The following is a 20392-nucleotide window of genomic DNA, read 5'->3' on the forward strand; positions in this document are numbered from 1 at the left end:
GGTGGTATTGCTGATTGGAAGACATCAGGCATTTTCAGTGGGAGAGATTAAACAGGCGTAATGCTTTGGCTTGTGTGCTGTCGGATGACTTCATGCTCTTTCCAACGCTGTGCCCCTTTACCTCCCTCCCTCCCTCCAGGTCTGCTTATTTATTTTGCCTACGGCATGTGGCACAGTGTGGAGGCGTCTTACTCAGCACCGATGGATACAGAACGAAGTACGGACAACAACGTGGACAGTTGCAAATGATTGGCAGCCTGGTTCCGCTAAAGGACACCTGAGAGCATCCTCTACAGGGAAGGGTGCTTTCCTCTCTGGGACCCTGAAGTATTTTGTTCTGTGGAGTATCAGGTGGGCTTCCATGTCCCACTGCTGCCCCTTGCAGCTTGCTTTTACCTTGGTAGTACAGTTATAAGGGATCACAAGGAAAAAGCCAGGCCTCTGGTGCACTTCCAACAACACTGTTATCTGATGCTGGCAGCTTCCCCTCCCTTGTCATAAGTATATTGAAAGATAACAGCTTATCAGTGTGCCAGTTCACTTCCAATGCTGCTATGAGACCAAGCCTTACAGAGGCCCTGCAAAGTAATTCCCCAGGTACTGTCCTTGGATTCAAGTGAAGCAGACTTCCTACTGTCTCCAAAGTCACCTGTGTTGGACCACAAAAACCAAGGGGCCTTGCCTAAATGAAAACAACACCCCAACCTGCCCCGACCACCTGTGTGTTAGCAAAACACCCTGCCCCTTGCAGGACTGATCTGATTGAGAAAAGGACTTGGTGGTGTTATTTAATCATTGTACTTGACTTATTTTATGCAGGCAACTCCTGCGCTTTGAAATGCAACGTTGCAACAGTCTTCTGTAGGGTAGTGGCTTGCAGGCTGAATTCTATCTGTTGTGACACAAAATACTTCGTTTAGGCAGCTAACAGACCCTGCTGCTTTTACGAGAAAAGCTTCTAGCTCATGGTATAATTCTGTGTAGAAAAGTGGTTGCTTGTTTGTCCCCAGGGTATATAAATCTGCAAAATTAGGAGTTACTGGCCAGAGTTTAGTGCTTTCCCTTTCTCATCTTGCTCCTCTTCATCGCAAGTTTGTGAGGTGGGTCTCCAGTGTTCCTTGAAGCTGAGAGAAAGCAACGTATGCAACCTTGAATTAATCCATTTCGGAGATGGGATTTGAACCCTGGTCTGCTGGGTCCAGCTCCCAACACTGTTACATTTTTAAATAACTTATTTTTGTGGGGAGGGAGCTTCTGCCAAACTTGGATCTTCTGGTGCAGGGTAAGAAACAGCATTAGTTCATAGAAGATTTCGGACAAATGTGTCGTCTTTGAAGTCAAAACTATAGTGGCTTTTCACCTGTCCTGCGAGGGCCAGCTTTTCTCTAGAGAAGAGGGAGAAGCATGCAACACTTAGAAGCAAAAGGGAGTGTGCAGTGATAATTTACTGTGCTCAATAGACAAGTTCTTGCTCATGCAGCTGTATGGCAGTTTAGCTGCTGAGTGCTGCTTTTGTGCAATGAACTCTTTGAGATGCCACCTTAGCCATGCTGAACTCCAAATAGGATTTTGTGCTGTTTCCAAAGAGTGTTGGCACAGGCATGCAGCTTGAGCGATGCGCCCTAATAACTAGCAGAAGCTTCTTGTGCTTCTAAAGCCATCTGTCAGCCTTCCTGTTGAGTGCGGGTGTGGAAGAAGGTTGGCTTTTTTTGTACCTATGCATAAACTACCCCTTGGTAACCTGGGGCCAGCTGGCTGGGATGCAAGGGAGTTGTTGTCTAAAACCTCTGGAAGGCCAGAGGGTTGCCAAGGGATGGCATAGACAGAGAGCCTCTTTGTAAAAAGAAAAGGAAGAAAAAGTGGGTTTCCAAAAGAAACATCAAGTTCATGCAGATCCTTGCTGTAGAAAACAATCCATTGTAAATATTGTAGCTTATTATTATTATTATTGTTATTTTATTAATATTATTATTTTTTCATTGCTGTTCTCTTGGAAACCTGATTTTATTTTTTATTTGATATTTATGTTTAGCCGCTTCATATCTTTGCCATTGAGGCAAATTGTGTGAACTTAGAAGAAGGGGAAATCTTTATTTTTCGGGAGGGTTGATCCTATTTTTATGTGAGGGATTTCCAAGGGGGGAAATGTTCCTTTGGGGGTGCCCCCCAGGTTCTGCTGTTTTGGTTTGGCACTTCTTCACTGTTATCGCTTGGCCCTGCAACATCCCTTGAGGTCATAGGTACAGAAGGCCTGTGCTGTTGGGAGTTGCAGTATCTGGAGGGCACCAACTTGGGGAAGGCTGTTTGGGAGGGGCAGTATGAGGGTGACCGTATTACGGCACATGGAAGACTTGATTAGCTGGTAAACAAAAGGCCACAAGTGGCCCTTGAGGTGAGCATGACTGATTCCTGGGCAGTGTACAAAAGATTCCTCTCCTGTGAAAGGTTTTCTCCTTCTCTCATTATACTAGAATTCACGGACATGCAATCAAGCGGGACGTTGTAAGATCCAGGACAGACCAAAGACCGTACTTCTTCACACAGCACGTCTTTGAAACCATGAATTTCACTTCCATAAAATTAGAGATGGGAAGGCCTGGAAAAAACCCAGAAAAATTGGGGGAAAACCCAGGGTTTTTCCCCAAAGCCATTTTTCTGGGGAAAAATGGCTTTGGGGAAAAAATGGGGGGAAACCTGGTGGTCCCCCCCCATTTTTCTGGTTTCCCCCCAAGCCTTCCCATCTCTAATCTTATGGGAGTGATAGAGCAACAGCCACTGACTTAGATTGTTGTAGAAGAGAATTAGGCAAATTCACGGAGGATGTGGTTTGCAGTGGCAGCTAGCCATGGTGGCTCTGCCCTGCCTCCGCTTTCAGAGAAACAGTTGCTGGGAATCACAGGTGGGAAAAGTGCTGTTGTACTTGAGTCCTATTTGTAGGCTTCCCATAGGCATCTGGTTATTTTTTTAATTAAATTTCTATACCGCCCTTCATCCGAAGATCACAGGGCGGCTTGCAATATTACACTCAAAGATTTCATGGCTCCAGTATTCTCGAAAGGCCGTTTGCCGATGGTAGCTTAGTCCTCTCTGACGGGCTAAGGTTCCCTGTGCCTTTCCGGTTTTTATAGCAGCGATTGGCCATGGTGAGGACAGAACAGGCAGCCTGCTAGCCTGATCCAGCAGGAACCATTTTGTGGTTCCTCTTAGCCCTTCCGCATGTCTGACAGGCGGAAGCCTTCGTGTGTAGAGCTCTGCCTGCCTGTTCTCATAGATCCTGGAACTCTGCACAAACAGCCGTCCACTCCGGTCCAGGGTCTTCAAAAGCCTATGTGTCTGCAGTTCCCTCACCTCAGCTTCTGCATTAATTCTTTCAGATTTGTTCCAATGGATCGGTCAATTTCTTCTCTGTGCCTTTTTAAAAGGCTCATTCTTCTACTACATGCTGTCTTGGAACTTCCAGCTTATCTAATTAGGACGTCCACAGTCCCATGTTACAGAGATTGTGGCTTAGTTGCAGCTTCAGCTCAGATCCCCAGTTATCAGTTGCTCGCCAGTTGTCTGTTGCGTACTCCCACATAGAAATAGCTTCTATGTAGGCTTTGTCCATGTGGAATTCCGTGTCCTCGGTTCATCTGTTGTCACCTTTGCCAACCTAGCACCTTCCAGATGTTTGGGACCACAACCTCCATCAGCTGCAGTTGGAGGGGGCCAGACTGGCAAAGACTGTTCTGTAGCCCCTTGGATCGATTTGTAAAATGTACTCTAATGTGAAGCTGCCCTTGAAGAAGGCTCTGAAACTGTTCTCAAGGCACTGCCAGTTATCAGGCTAACAGTCTGACTTTGCTGGAAGTTAGGTTTCTAGTTCAAATCAAGCTTCTGGTCATCATCTCTAAAGACCTATGTGACAGGGACCCCAACTTAACCTTAGGAGGCGTCTTCCCCCTAACAAACTTCCCTTGCTGCATATTCCACATGAGTTGGGTATGAAGTTAGTACCTGTGGCAGGTACTGGGTCCCTAACTCTGGGAGGTGGCTTCCTGTGTTCTGAGCGCCAAAGTCTAGACATGGATAACAGTTCTAATGCAGCAAGTTTTTAGCAGTAAACTTTTATGATCTAGCGTAGTTTTGTCATTCGGTAGCTTATTTTAGAACTGATTTTATGTATTTATTTCTCCGAACAGGAGGGAAAAACAGGGTAAACATCTCACAAAAGGAGCATTAAGTTTTGTACTGTATATCATCAAATCGTGTGTGTGTCTAACATGGGATTCATGCAAATCCCCCACCCCAGGGAAATGATTAGAGGTCGGAATCCTGACCATGCTTAAAGGAGTGCTGAGTGTATGTGTGATGTCATATGCTACTTCCTTTAAAAAAATAAAATTCAATTTTCTAGGCTAGTGGCTCTCCTCCCCTCCTCATCTGCTTGCTTCAATTCAGGTGGTGGGATGCTGTTGGACTCCAACTCCCATCAACCCCAGCCAGTGGTTAGGGATGATGGGAATTGTGTACCTCCAGGTGTTGCAGGACTACAGATCCCCCACCCTTGCTCTCAGTAGTGCTGAAACTGGAACCAGGTAGGCTGCACTTGCATAAATATTGGCACTAGGTGAGCTTATACTTGGTCCCTCTTCCTATGGTGTGTAACAGCTCAGAGAGGAGATGTGGTGCCTGGACAATTCCACCTATTCCTGTTGGACGATTTCGCTAGTACCAACAGGGATTGCTAAATCTCTCTGCTGTGCTTACCCCTGTACTGTTGCCACTGCCAGGCCCTTGCATGGTTGAAGATGGGGGGTGCTCAGGACGTGGAATGTAAACTTCTGCTTATTGGTGTAGGATTTTGCCACTTGGGGTGGGGATGGAAGACTAGATAGGCTGTGTTGCCCTCACCCCTGAAGCCTAAATGTAAATACATGCAAAGCTTGAGTTTGGTGAAAACCTGATTGCTGCTGCTGTAGGCTTGCTGTTGTAAAGAACAGGCCAGCATTTACTGGAGCTCGTCTTTGTAAATAAGTGGGAAACTTTTTATTTTTGTTATGTTTAAATAAGAAGGTGGTTTTGTACAGCTGCTGGGACACTTTGTTGTATATAAAGCTGTATTCTGAAGCATTGCCTTCTGTGTTAACGCCCAAAAGAAAAAGACCGAACAGGTATCTTACTTTGTATGAGGTCTTTCACTTCATTGCAGGAGGGTGGGCAAAATGACCATCAAGGTCCCGTCCAACTCTACAATTCTGTATGGTTCTGTAACAGAGGAGCCTGTCCACCACTTCCTTCAGGAATTGTCTCATTTTCACTGTCTCCGTTAGATCATTTTTCTCCCTGAAGGGCACAAGCCCAGTATGGAAGGGGACGTGTGTGCAAACCCTTAAGTCAGCAAGAGTGAATATGCCTAATGTGTACCCTGACCTGATGCATGTTTCACTTAGAAGATGGTTTTAAGTGAGTTCAGCAGGACTTCCTTCTAGTTGGGTGTGCATAGAATTTGAAACCCTAGGCTAGGATCACACCCAACCATGGCACAGGAACACAGCTGGGGATTTGGTTAAAATCACCCATATAGAAGGAACTTTGGAAGAGCACGGCACTACGTTTAGACCTGTGGCTTCATTCCAGCTGTAAAAGTTCACATGGTGGATCATGGAGACCAGAGATCCAACAAAAAGTAATGAAAGTTGGTTTTCCAGTTAATTGTTCACCTTTTGCCCACAAAGTTGCTAATTATTAGAGAAAGAAAATAACCAGTATTAGAAAAACATAGACACTGGGTAGATTCATGTTACAATGCTTTACATACAATCACTAATTGCCCATTTTTCTGATCTTTTGCAGCTTCAATCATTTATGGAATGGGCAATTTCTTTTTCTCTCTCTCTCCCAACCATTATATACACTAGTGGCCAAAATTGTGGAAACCTTTAGGAAAAAGTGTATTTCTGAGGTTTGATGACTCGTAACACCACTTTATTTTGGATTAATACCATAAAATTATATATCAGTGGAAAGATAGTTTAATGAAGAATGTAATGCAACAAGGTTTGTTCAATTATCTGTATTCTATCAAAAATTATAGCCAAATAACCAGAAAAAGGAAGCATAACTTGCTTAGGTTGATATGCAGTCGCTTTCCTTCATTTGAATGTAGTCAATAAGCAGGAGTGTTTAGAGAGCCAATCAGGTGTTATGAGCCATCAAACCTCGGAAATACACTTTCCCCAAAAGGTTCCACAATTTTGGCTACTAGTGTATAAAATGGTTGGGAGAAAGAGAGAGAAATTGCTCCTTCCATAAATGACTGAAGCTGCAAAGGATCAGAAAAACGGGCAATTAGTGATTGTATGTAAAGCATGGTAACATGAATCTACACAATGTCTATGTTTTTCTAATATTGCTCATTATTAGAGAGAGAAAATAACCAACTTTGTGGGCAAAAGATGAACAATTAACTGGAAAACCAACTTTCATTACTTTTGTTGGATCTTTGGTCTCCGTGATCCTCTCATTCACAGCTTGATGTTCCTTGGCCTACAGTCTACATTGTAGTCCTAGCACCTGTTCAGTGTTGATTTGCTCTGCAGTCTCGTATCATTTCAGTGTTACATTGAAATTAAGAGGTGGTGACCTGTGGTGAAGTGTTCTCAAGTACTTCAGCTGATGAGCTATGAGATGTGATGTCCAATCAAACCTAACGTTTGTATAGCAGAGGCTCACAGTTTATAGATCTGGAACATTAGGGGTTCATGTTACTAGTTAAGTAAAATTGACACCGAGGAAGGGAGTTAAAAATTCTAGAAATTATTGCTGATTGCAACGTCTAATCCAGAGATTAGTGTGTATCATTGTGTTGTCTGCTGTTAGTAATATGTGGCAGTAACCCTTGCATAGTGGCCTTTGTAGCTGGGATTGCACATTTCAATCTGTGCTGCAAGATAGAGGGAGGCAATGCATTCTTACCCAGATTATGCAATGCTCATCAAGATTGCATTGGCAATATCAGATGTGGGTGTGCACCCAAATTCTATTCCAATCCACATCTGTTGCATATTGAATTCCTAATACAGCACAGGGAACTGTGCATGCATTCCGCCAGGGTATCCATGCATATAACACCCCATTGCATTTGTATAGATGGCACAAGAGAGGGCTGACAATTTCTGTTTGAACATTTTACAAATTAACCTTAGTGTAACCTTGACCAGGCTTCACAAGGAGTTCTGGCGATAGCAAAGTGAATATTTTATGCTTTTTGAATGTAACCCAATTGCATGTTCATTAGTTTCCATTGAAGCCAATGGTGTTCATGTGCATATCATTTGTACACACTTGAAGTTGCTGCATTTTGAACTGTCCTGTAAAAGTATTACTATTCAGTGCTACTTTGGAGTTTGTTCTAAAAGGTTACGTTTTTTTAACTTGTAAATGTTGGGAAGAGTTACTTCTGTCTTTTAAGTGCAGAGGGTGCCGGAATACCCACAGGTGAGCGTTTATGTGCTGATGTATCAAGTGTGAGGACTGGGCTGTATGTGTTATAGGCACATACTGCCCCCCCCCCTCCATGGGACTTCGGCACCATCATTAAGCTGTTTGTCCATATAACTTTGTTTTGACAACTTCATGAATCTATCTCAGAAGATGCATCCATTGCAAAGGTTGTCTGGCATTACATGTGTACATCTTTAACAGGTGCTTTCATGTGCTAGTCCTTGGTATGTTGTACTTCCAAAGCAAAGGCCAAATGTTGCAGGAACAATGCCTGTTAGTAACAATCCATATATTTCCTCAGGGTTTATTTCCTCCTGCTCTTGGCACAAGTCCCAATAAAAAATGTGATGCCGAGATGATGAAACTCTTAGACAGTGGCCTGGTTTTCACATAGCGTTAAGCCATGGTTTGTTTAGCTTAACTATGGTTTGTTTTTACATCCAAGCCCACCCCTGCCAACTAATTAGGGTTTGGGCTCAACAAATGAGAATATGAAACCATGGGTGGTATTCAGCTAGGTTTTACTTAAGAGTAGGTCTATGGAAATTAAAGGACCTAAGTAAGTCATGTTCATTAATTTAAGTGGTTGTAAAATTGAGTTTACCACTATATGGTTTGAAGCTGGCTTATACATTTCCCTTACATCTGAACCCAGAGTCCTTGCCTAATCCTTGCTTCTTTCCTATAGAAAGAGGTAGAAAGCAAGAACAGTTGAAAAACGAAACTTGCATAAGGTGAAACAAGCCTGCTGGTCTGTGAGACTGATACTGGTATCTTCAACAAACCATGTTTAAAGCAAACCCTGAGTTACCATTATGAATGCAGCCACTGAGGAATCTTACACAAATTGCATGTGGTCATGTCTGTGTTTTCCAAGTGATGGAAGGGTTGTAACGTGTGTGCCTGGTGACAAAGTGGAGGATTTCCTGTCTTTACGTTGTGCCTTTCAATGTACGTCTGGTCTCAGGAGCACAAAGAATGGGTGTGACACCATTTTCGATTGTACATTACAAATCTAATGGAACATGGGGTTTCTTCAGGAATACATCTCTTAATAACCAAGAAGCCATGAAAGAATCTGTGCATATTTTTATTGAGTAATATATAAATATATACTTTTTGGTTGGCTGTTCTATTTTTCTAATGATTTCCTCAGAATTTCTTACTGTTGTGATACAATTATTCGACCCCTGATGCTGACTGTAATCCCCATTGGGTTTTTCCTGCTCCTGTCTCAGTGGAGTTTCTGGTTTGGTTCTTGTTTAGATTTTGGCTCTGCTCTCTCCTCTCCTCCCCTCCCCTCCCCTCCCCTCCTAAATATAAAACTTTGTTTTTTAAATGCGAAACGTTTATCTAGAGCACGACCTCTGCTTCCCAGAGACGTTTCTGCCAGGTGGCACTGTAAATAATGTCTCCCTCTTGATGTCGTTTTTGACTTTGGAGATCAGTTTGTTAATATGTGATACAGCATTAAACGTTTCCCAGAAATGCAAATAAATTATGTTAGTTTCACCCTTCCTCTTTCAATGTATTTCTGTTCGTTCCAGCAGACCAGTTGCATGTAATTGCTCTTCAGTGAAAGAATCAAGCTTGTGGAAATGCACCTTTTGCTTTTCAGCATAGTGTTTCATGACAACATGAACAGCGCAACCTCATGCATAGCTGCCCAGCAATAATGCTGTGTGAGTTCAGCAGGACTTTCTAAGGCTGCAGTAAGTATTCTCTTTTAGCAGTCTGACCTAACCAGTGTTCTCATTCTCTCTCTCTCTCTCTCTCTCTCTCTCTCTCTCTCTCTCTCTCACACACACACACACACACACACATACACACACACACACACACACACCCCACACACGCTACATAACAGTATTCTCTTGCGCTTAATTGAAATGGATGCTTTTGAGCTTCCCATAGCCACTGTGAGAACAGGATTATGGATTAGATGGGCCAGTGGTCTGATCCAGCAGGCTTTTCTTATGATTCACTCATGAGCCCTCAGCATGGTACTAGATATTACCATAATTGTGTCCAAAAAAGATAGCCGTGTGCCTTAATTTCTCAGTGCCTAGTAGCCTTCTCTACTGCGACGTTCCTCGGATATTTTCAGCTCCATCTCCCGTGAGACTAACTCTGCATGCCAGTGGCCAGAGGGGAGAAAAGGCTAGCATGGTGCAAATGGTCTCTTATTCTGCTATCACTCTTGCCTTCAACGGCAGCAGGTCAACCATGATAGTAAGGGGTGCAGCAAAATGTGAAATGCAATAGTTTGCAGCACAGAAAAGTTGCATTACACAGGGGAAAGGAAGGAAATTGACAATTGTTAGGATTGCTCCATTACTTGTTGTGCAGGCACACACAGGTTTGTAATAAAATGGTCTGTTCATAGGGAGTTGGCACAATGACAGTTTATGGGACAGGGTTTACATGCACAGTTTGATCAAGGCCTTTAAATTTGATCAATTACCTTTAAATTTAAATAGCAAGTACTGACCAAAATTTGTAAGGTTGAGAGAACAAAGATCCCGAGTCTTCAGTTGTTTGCTTTACTTTTGTAAAACAACAACACACATCTCTTGCTAAATCCTGTTACCTATAGACCCGTAAAGAAGCATCGTAGCACACCAAAGTCTAAGGAGCATGTATTTATTATCATGAATATATTACATTCACCTGTACACTGTAACTCAAATAATACAAACTTTTTTTCCTGTAATTCAAATAGCCACATAATTAAGTCAGACCACAAACTCCTGCTATGTTAGGGAGGGGATGGTCTTTTAACATCCACCGTGTGTCCATGGGACACAAATGCAATCAGTACACAGACGTAAAATACCTGATTTTGGTTATTCATATTTATTCCAAAGAAGATCTTTACTGTTCATGTACCTGCTGATTTATTGGGGAGAAATGTGATGTGTGCAAATGAGAGTTCTGAAAAATGTTTCAGAAGTTGCAAAAGGGGGGAGTCATAATCAATCTCTTACTTCTGTTGGCTTCTCTAGCAAGTGGTTTTGTTGGTCCTTTGAGATTCCTAAGGTAGCAGGGGCCTGTGAATGGATTTCCCAGGAAGACTTTGGAGGGCTTCTGGGAAAGACAAGTATTTGGACAGGGAGGCACAATTTACTCATTGTATCACACCTCTTCGGCATGTTGTCCAAAACCCAGAGTTGCATGGCATCCCCAAACACAACATGGGGGCTAGGAGGAGGCTGAGGAGGCGGATGCATCACTGGTCTTCAGACAAGACATGAAAGTGAAGTGAGAAGAAGTGTGAGAGCCTCATGTATCCACAACCAAAGCCCAAGGGATTCCTAGATGATCAACTCCTTTCAACGATACTACTTTGGTCAGTTTTTTCTTGACTGTCATATTCCTCTGATGCTTTAGAAAGCAAGGATGCCTTTGAATGCACAGTCCTATTTGGGGCAGCGGGCAGTATTGTCACTATCCATTTGCTTAGCTCAGGCATAGCCCCATGGTCTGGTCTGTACAAAGTTAATGGAGGAGATAGAACTGTAGTCTGATATTAGCATTGACTTGCTATCTTGTGTAGGCCAGCAGAAGCCAAAATCTCAAATCATATTTGGAAGCATTCATTGAAAATGGAGGTGTCAGATGAACAGAGGAAGGAAGAAGCATAAACAGAGGAACTGACGGACAACCCAGACCCGCCCACCCTCCCACAGTGTGGCTTCTCTAGCTTATAAGTGGAGAGTAATACATAACTTACAGAGCAATGCAAGGTAAATGCAAATTTATCAACGCTGTGGTATAACATTGCTCACTTGAGCTTGACAGTACAAGGTTCGCGACATAGTAAGGAAACAGGTGCTGTCTGTGTCTCAAGCAAGTGTGGTAAGGAAACCGGCTAAAATTATATCAGTGGGTCATTGTTGCAACTATCCTACTCTTGAGTTTGCAAGTTGCCCATTATGCGAAATCTAGTCCTGTTGTTTGTGATAAGTTAACGAACGTGGCATGAGCTAATCTAAGAAGATGTACTTGGTATCACAGTATCATGCAAGGTAGCTACAAAAATAAATTTCTCTAAAAAAGAAAGAAAGAAATCAACCTTGTTACTCTGTACATCATGGAATTGGGCCACAGATCTGTGGCTATTGGATGGTGCTGGCTGTCTCGGCAAGCACAGCTGATGCCTAAGGCCTGCATCACAGGCAAGTCATCGACACAAGCACAAAGCAGACTCGCTGAACGAAGCACTTGTGTGGACATCAGGCAGACAGGCATTTGCCAGTCAGGGAGGTCCTCTGTGAGCTTTGTAGTACACTAACTCCCTCCCTCTCTTCTCCTCGGTGTCCTTTTGGCACTCTGAGCTGCCCTGTATTTAAACGATGCAGAGGGATTTGCAAATGAGTTGAGCCCTGGGCCTCCACTCGAGAACCAAAGTATCACATGGCTATCTAAAAACATTTCTTTGCTTAGATGATTCATGCTCCACATCTGTCCAACGCTACGTTCAACGCTTTCACAGTCTAAGTCTATAACAACTCTTTGACACACACGCTGGAACCCAACTCCTATCACACCAAAGACAAGAAGGGACACTGGCTGTGTCCTCTTTGTCTGTCTAGCTCATGTTTAGAAACCGTTTCAAGGTCTAATGCTATTGTGACTGCTATGCTACTCTCTAGGGAACCAGCCTACGTTCTAGCAGGCCTGACATCCAATATCGTGCTGCTACTAAATACACACTGGGTAGCAGGGTTGAGATGGCTGGAAAGAAGGCAGAGAGATAGAACAATCCAGCAGTTTGGCCAGTACCAAAACACATAAACATGCCATTGAGTGCTGATAAAATGCCAAGTGTGCAGTGTTGATTGCTATTCTATGAACATGACGAGCCTGAGATGATGTGAGTTCTGGATCTGAGAGATGCGCTCCTTGGATCCTAGGCAACGTGGCGGAGGAGAGCGATAGCACGCTCTTGGCCACGTTGCTTAGGAGGGGGGTAGGAGCAGCTCTCAGATTGCACACTCACTTAAAAATATTGCTGCCTCAAGCTGCTACTTGGGTCCACTGCACAGGTGAGTCACCCCTGTGTAGAAGAAAGAGCCCAGTTCCGTCATCAACAGAAGAGGGCAAACCGTGGGTGAAGACCAACAGTCTGCCTACTGAATATTGTGGGTTGGGAGAGCACTGTGGTACCCAGGTCCTTCCTACAGGCAACTGGTGCATCACTGAGATAACAGGATACTGGACTAGATGGGCCTAATCCCACAGGGCTCTTTTTTGTTACTTAGCACCCACATTTGCCTCTCTACTGAAGTACGCTAACTGAATTCATGCATTCACTCTATGCTTCTGTGGTCACTCCCCCACCCCTTCTTAAAAAGGAGTTGGGAGGCACAGGGTCTTGTACATTTAGCCTTGCTATTAATTCAGACTTTGAAAACATCATGGAAAAGCACTTACTGCTGGGGTAAAATGGAGTCATCTTTATAAATAAACATAGGACTGCAACGATGGAGGCCTGCTTGCCTCTTCCGTATTTACAGCAGTGGTGAGTGTTCTGATTGTTACCTGGGAAGCGAGTGCCGTGTCTGGCACTGATTAGAAAAGCAATTATTTTCGAAGGCAGTTAACTAGTTAAGAAATCAAGTCGCTGGTGTTTTGCTTTAGAAAACGTACCACTCAGTGGTCACTCGGAAGGTGCTTCTGTGTTTTTGTAACTTTCTTCTCGTTTGGGTAGAAATATTCCTGGGAAGCTTTGACCAAAAAAAGGAAAAAAGAAGCATTTAATTTCAGTATAACTCTTAGGCACAAGTTAGAAAACTGCAGACTCATGAAAATATATCAGCACTTTTTGTAGAATCCATTAATATAAAAAAATGCATTTCGGAACAGCTTCAGCTACATATGCAGAAGGTGTGCATGTGTGCCTGACATGTGCCTCACATTATGGGCATGGATGCCTGAGGGCATCCACACGTATCAGCAGCCACTCAACGCACAGAGCTATTTAAAACTCGAACTGGCAACTAACCTGAAATACTGCAGCGAAAAGTTCACTCGGGAGTGAACAATAAGAAGAGTTTTCCCTTGCTTTTGCCTCTAACCCTGGGAGATGTCCCCATGCGTCAGCTGGGATCCTGCTATTCTATGGCATCAGTGTAGCAAGTCCTAGGGACTCCCGATGCAGGAACCCACCAGAGGGCACTGCCTAGTCAAATACAGCTATGCATCTAGAGAGCATGTTGGTAGAGTCACGGATCCCAGGGATCTACTTCTACTGTGCTTAATACTTTCTTAGACGAGAACATTCAGTAGGCTGGGACATTGTCAGGGACAAGTCATCTGATACAGCTGCACGGGGCTGTCATCTTGGCACGGTGCTGACTTTAGCTGGGGTGGGAGGTCCTGACGAAGACCGATAAATATGGGTGGGCGATGTTGGCGACAGCTTAACTGGGCTCATGGGGTCCGACGTCTGAAGCTTCCACAGCAGCTCTTCATTAGTCCTACTTAGCCTCTTCTTTTCCTTGGATTCTTTTTCAACGTATTCCTGGAGATTAGCATTTTCTTCAGATAACTGCCTGGAGAGGGAAACAAGGCACTGTCAAGTCAAAATCAAAATTTCAGAATTGCGGCAAGTCCCCATTGAATCCATTTTGTAAACTAAGGATTGGGAACCAGGTGCTCTCCAGGTGTCACTGGGCTCCCCTCAGCTCCAACCAACGTGGCTGTCAGACAAAAGGACAATGGGAGGCCAACAGTGCCTGGAGGTCCATCAGTTTTCATCTATTTTGTAAACAGTTCTCACATCTTGTTGAAAACTGTTTGCCTACATGATACTTACCATCCCACTCCTTGGAAAGTGCAAAGAAAATAAAGTCTGCTGTTGCATGGCCTAATATAAATGGGACCTTCAGTGAATGGAAAAGAACCCCACGACCCAGGAATCAAAGATTTTCCTCAGTCTGTGTCACTTGTCTTTAGACTGGTTCATTCACACGTCCATGCCCCTTGAACGTTTTGCCATCAAGTGAATGAGGGATGAATGATAAATCAAGTGAATGGGGCATCATGAATGGACCACTTTCAGATAAAATTTTCATCACTTAGTATTTCCTCAAGCACAATGGATTGTATTCAGTTGCATTCTTCCATTCATGGAGGCTTCTTGCTCCAGCAACGTCCTCCATGGATGGAAGGGGGAGGGAGCGGATTTTTGCAAATTCCCGTTTCCCTGCAGCCTGCTACACTACCTCCCATACTGTTCTGAAGAGTTCCCCAACCATCTGGAGCAGATTTCTTGGGTGGAAGAGGGGTATCAGGAAAAAATGCTGTTCCCTCTCCATTCATGGATGCTTCCATGGTTCCAATAGTCCTCCAGGCCACAACTGGATGCAGTCCAGTATCCCCGCCCCCCCAACAGAATTAGTTCACACATTCATCTGCCAATCAAGTGTGGAGAACTAGAGTCACAGTCATGCACTGGTGAACTAGCCCCGAGCCATTCTAGAAGACAAGCAGAAATGGGTTCAGAAGCACAGGTGCAGGGCAAAACTGGGCATTTCTTGACAGAAGGGGACATAGTTCATTGGTAGAAAACATGCTTTGCATGCAAAAGGCCCCAGGTGCAATCCCCTGCACAGCCACTTAAAAGGCTCTCTGGAGGCAGGAATGGGACCCCCCCCCCCGAGAGCCACTGCTAAACAGAGTAATGGACACGAGGATGAGGGATGCCTTAATGGTGAAACACAGTGAAAGGCAACTTCCTATGTTCACCTCTCTTAAAAGCCAGAAAAATCATTTCCACTAGTGACATCGAGACACCAGAGCCTTTGCCTTCACTGAGATAGAAGAGAGTTGCAAGGTGATGCTCCGTGATAGCTTGTCAGACAGCATCCCTGCTCCTGAGACAGTAAGCAACCGATAGTTTGCTGGAGGGGGAGAACTGGGAGTTAACACAGCCAAGTGGCAGTCTCTTCCAAGAGCCTTTTGAGCAGGGATGTGCCTTTGCTGACAAGTGGGTTTTTTTACCCTTTCTCTCTTTTTTTTAATAATACCGATATCAGCATGTGCCCAAGGACAATTTGCTTTGGCAAGCAGAAGCAAAAAATAAATAGCCCTCTGACTGTTACCCTCCCTCTCTCCCGCATACAGTGCTGGGATTGTCTTTTCGCTGCGTCATCCGAGGCTGACGCCAACAGAAGAAAGAAACGGTCAGGTTACAGCAGAGATGAGCTTTGAAACAAGGGGAAGGATAAGGCATAGGCCTCCCCGGCCACATGAGGGCGGGGGGAACCAGCAGGTGCTGCGTTGTACTCAGCCACAGGACTGGCTCTCTGGGGACCAGTTCCTGCTGAGGCAGACGGGAAGCTGGAGAAAGGCAGATCCTCAGGGATCCTCAGATATCACCAAGTTCAGCAACTGCAGTGGGGCTTCAGAAAACACAACAGCAATACTTCCTGTTGCTGGGGGGGGGGGTTTGCAGCTGCCGTCACTGCATAGATCCAGTGATTTCTGATACATGTGTTTGCACAACTGGTTGGTTTGGTTACTGTGCTATTCCTGAAGGGGGAGACAGATGGGTAGGTCTCTTTCCTTTGTCTCTCCATCCCACATGATTACATTTTCTAACTGGGGCACCTAGCAAAGTGGGATTTAGCCTACGCAAGCTCATGCCCCAAGCAACGCCGTGGTTCCTTCAGGTACTGCAGGAATCTGTTGTATTTTTGCTATGAATGTGGTGCTCCTTCTGCATTTCTCCCCTCATCAGGTTCTCTGTGAATTTATGAATTCTGTGCTCTACGCACACTACCCTAAAAACAAGAATTCTGTATCAACATGCTGCAGGTTTGCACGAGAAACAGCCACAAAACGGACAAAAGCGCCCATAAAATCAATGTGGTACGTGGTTGAAGACTGCATGATAAGCCAGGCTCAGACCCCCAAACTGACAAGCGCCCACAGTGCTCTTAAGCGTGGCGTTCTGTGTACAGTGCTAATGTTTTGCAGAGAAATCCATCCTTCTGCAAAGTGCCATAACTTGGAAGTGTACAGCTACAGGTTTCAATATAACGGCTACTCCGATACCCAGAGGTTTTCAGCGTAGATGTTGAAGATCAACTGCTTGCAAATTAAACTTCCGAGTCAGCCCTGATCCGAGGTAAAGGGGGAGCGTTGCCAACTCCTAAGGAGGAAAGCTTTGTTTATGGAGGACTCTGTGTATGAGGCAGAGGGTTAATGACAACACGCAAGACTATTCAGCACAACCCTAAGCACACTTACTTAGAAGCAAGTCCCACTGTGTAAAGTGGGGCTCATCCCCGCAAAAGTGTACATAGAATTGCATCCGTAGTGTGTAGGAATCATTCCATATGGATTTTTTCAGGAATCCTAGCAACCCTGTAAGGGAGACCAGTACCAGTATCAACGAGAGCAGAGTCTGAGAAACAGTGGTTTCAGGAAGACCACCTAGGATGCAGCCCTCTGCCCATTTGCTTGGTAGTAAGCCTTACTGAATTCAGTTGGAGTTGCTTTACATAAGACTGTACCCCTAGTGAGTCCAAGGCAGTCCTGATCTGAATCAGGCATTTCCTGGTTCACAGCCCAGTCTCCATCAATGCAATCCTGTGAATGTTTGTTTGGAAGTTACGTTCCACTGAGTTTAATGAGCCTTATTCCCAAATAAGTGTGCATAGCCTTCTGGTACTTCAGAAATAAGTAAGTTTAACAAGTTCCTTGCATTGCTATGATTCTACAAAGCAGCCCCACCCCTCCTTTTTTTGGACTAGATTTCCCATCAGCCCCTGCTTGCATGGCTAAAGGTCAGGGCTGATGGGAACTGTAGCCCAGAACATCTGAATGGTACCAGGCTGCTGCAAGTAGACACCAACAGAGTGAGCACACACACACACAAAGATGTGAATTGAAAGCTGCTTGAAATGCCAAGCTCGAGAGCAAACATCTCAACAGACCTTGTCACCACAGTGTTCTGATCAATCCTGACTCTGAGATCCTCATTTTGCTGCTGGAGCACCTGAATTTTTTCTTCTAATATTAAGTTCTTTTCAGCCTGCAATGATAGGAGGGACAGCTTAAAATATATGTAGCAATTGCAGCAGTAAAATAAGAAAGAAAGAAAGAAAGAAAGAAAGAAAGAAAGAAAGAAAGAAAGTATTGTACCAATTCATTGCAGCAGAAGTGGCAGCACAGATTGGATGGTACTGATGGGTTGTAAACACACAGGAGCTCACCTGCGTGATAACCAGCCTGATCCCAGAGGGCGTTGCTGTGTTTCTCCACTTGGGAGAAACACACCTGGTTTTAATTAAGAGTGCCTAGCCAAGAAACAATCTATGCATGTATCTGCTTTAGCAAGGGTTTAACTGCTAGTCTTCCTTCCCTACACTTTTGTCACCTCAGACCTTTTCTTTTTCTTGGTCAAAGGACTACATTCCCTCTGGGGCGATTTGTCAGGGGCCACATGCTGGCAGCGGGTCAGGATGGAACCAGTGGGGGTGGGGCCAAAGCCCTAAAAGGGGCCAATGAGCATGCTCAGCGGGCAATAAATGCTGATTGACTGGTTGGGGAAAATAAATCTGGAATCACAGGTGGGTGGGATTGAATGGAGTTTCCTGGGAGAGGTCATGACTGGCTGGCTCCCTGAACAGAGCCATTCTACAGTGCAGTATTTTGTTGTGTGATCTGGAAATGGAAATTCTAGAATGCATGCAGGGATTAATTTTACCCCTGACTTGATGTTAACATGCTGTAATATTTGCTGTAGCTATTGTCTCGCACTGGGCTATCACATTATAAAATGGAGTTCCTGCCTCCCCAAATCCTACTGTCTCTTAGCCAAGAGTGGCTTTGAACAGAGGGAAAGAGTAAGAGGTGAAATGGAGATTTAAAAAGTAAGATTCTTTCCCATTTCAAATATACCATATAGGAACATCTTAATTTCTGTATTGCTTCTTAATTTTTATGGTGTGAACTGCCCTGAGATTATGGATGAAGGGTGGTATACAAATTTTTAATAAATAATAATAATAATAATAATTCCTTCCCCCTTCCCAGTTTGCATCTCTAAAATGACCACATTCCAAACCAGAGTTGCCTGCTTAAACAGATTGTCCTAGCTTGTGATTCTAATGCAGGAACAGGGAACTTGCCCTCCAGAAGTTACTGGACTACAACTCCCATCATCCCTGACCATTGACCAATCTGGTTGAGGCTGATGGGACATGGAGTTCAACAACATTTGGAGAGCCACAGGTTCCCTTGTCCCTCCTTTAATGGATGCACAAGCTTTTGTGCCTTTTCACTCCCTTGTGTATTGCTTTCTAAAGAGAGACAAAAACCAAGGGCTCACCAGCCTCTCTAGCTCTATGATCCTCTTCTCCTGTTGATGAATGAGTAGATTCTTCATTTCCAAGACCTGCTTCAGGCTACTCATGTCTTCCTCTAAATGCTGGTATGGAGCCATTGCAATCTGAGGCGAAGGAGAATTGACAGTAAAGAAAAAGAAGCAGAGGACTTACCCAGGAGAGTTGGCACTCTCCTCATCCACTCGAGGAGGAAGGCTTTCTGGAGGCTTCCAGAACCTTCAGTATGAGGAGCCCTCCCAGTTTTGGAGACCCCAATAGCTGAAGAACAAACGCAATCCCTCTCCCTTAATTTCAAAATCTAACCAAAGCAGGTTAAACAGAAAAGGAAGGTAAAATGACTGGGCCTAGAGTCACCCCTAGGCCAGGTTATTCCAGCTGTGTGAAAACCTCAGCCTTCCCTCATGGGGCTGAGCGTGAGGCAGTCCATGATGGGCCAGGATCTGCAGAACACTTTCTGAAGACGTTTACTGGAAGTAAGAGTAGCGATGAAAGGGGAACTCTCTTGTTCTTATGAGTCACACTAAGTTCCATAAAAGCAAATCTCATGTTACCTCTAGTTGCTCTTCAGTGTTTTTCTTTAATGCCTCTTCAAATCGTTTTGCCTTGTCCTTCAGAGACTGGCTCTGAAAAGTGAGGGTGTCGACCTGGTCCTGTAATCAAGTGCAAACACAGTTGCCTGTGACGCTTTTACTCGATGCAAGACAAACCATTTAGACGGTGGCCCTGATGCAGAGAAAGCCAGCCAGCCACAAGTCCTACTGAATTGGCGGGAATAAAATTAGTCATGACTAAGGTCACACCCACACTATACATTTAAAGTGCACTTACCACTTTAACAGTCAGGGCTTCCCCCAAAGAATCATGGGGGCTGTAGTTTGCTAAGCATGCTGAGAGTTGTTTGGAGACTCCTATCTCCCTCACAGAACTGCAATTCTCAAAGAACCCTGGAAAGATGGGTTGACTGTTAAACTGGGAACTGCAGCTCTGCAAGGGGAATAGGGGTCTCCTAACAACTCACAGCACCCTTAACAAACTACAGCTCCCAGGATTCTTCGGGGAAAGCCATGGATGCTGGGGCAGATCCACACCATACATTTACAGCACACCCTGATACACATTTGAAGCATGTGACTTCCCTCAAAGACTCCACAGAACTGTGATTGTTAAGTGTGCTGGGAATTGTAGCTCTGTAAGGGGGAAACTATACCTCCCAGGATTTGTTGAGGGGAAGTCATGTGTGTTGGATGTGCTTTAAGTAGATCCTTTTGACAAATGATAAGGTTTTGTATGTCGAAAGTGATACTAACCTGGAGTGACAGACGTAGCTTCTCAAAATTCTCTTCCAGTTCTCTTTTTTCCAGCTCATGTGCAGACTTTAGTTCTGGGAAGGAATTAAAAAATGCCACATTGAACCATTGTGACACATCCATTACTCACAATCCTTGGGCAGTAGTGGATGACATGGGTGGGGGCACTGCCGCTTATCTGACCGCGACCCAATCGCGACATGGATGCTTATTGGGAGGTAGAGAGGGACGGACAAGGCA

General features: G+C 44.5%; 3 protein-coding genes across 9 annotated transcripts in view; 1 reads left to right on the top strand and 2 right to left on the bottom strand.

Moving 5' to 3' along the window:
- The window catches only part of SLC7A1 (solute carrier family 7 member 1), a 55254-nt gene extending 46257 nt beyond the window's left edge, over positions 1-8997 (top strand). For all 5 annotated transcript variants that reach the window (XM_083609166.1, XM_083609165.1, XM_083609168.1 and 2 more), the window contains one exon: positions 140-8997. In XM_083609166.1, coding sequence (XP_083465292.1) covers positions 140-249 — 110 coding nt within the window. In that variant the 3' untranslated portion in view covers positions 250-8997. The remainder of the gene's footprint in view (positions 1-139) is intronic.
- Positions 1-20392, bottom strand: part of USPL1 (ubiquitin specific peptidase like 1) — a 362686-nt gene that overhangs the window by 313859 nt on the left and 28435 nt on the right. The gene's annotated exons all lie outside the window — the stretch shown is intronic.
- The window catches only part of MTUS2 (microtubule associated scaffold protein 2), a 312287-nt gene continuing 303061 nt past the window's right edge, over positions 11167-20392 (bottom strand). For all 3 annotated transcript variants that reach the window (XM_083608962.1, XM_083608963.1, XM_083608961.1), the window contains 5 exons: positions 20153-20226; positions 19397-19495; positions 18830-18949; positions 17433-17530; positions 11167-14042 (listed from right to left, as the gene is read on the bottom strand). In XM_083608962.1, the coding sequence (XP_083465088.1) occupies positions 13826-14042; positions 17433-17530; positions 18830-18949; positions 19397-19495; positions 20153-20226 (608 nt within the window). In that variant the 3' untranslated portion in view covers positions 11167-13825. The remainder of the gene's footprint in view (positions 14043-17432; positions 17531-18829; positions 18950-19396; positions 19496-20152; positions 20227-20392) is intronic.

Source organism: Podarcis filfolensis (genome assembly GCF_964270895.1).
Source record: "Podarcis filfolensis genome assembly, chromosome: 4".
NCBI lineage: Eukaryota > Metazoa > Chordata > Lepidosauria > Squamata > Lacertidae > Podarcis > Podarcis filfolensis.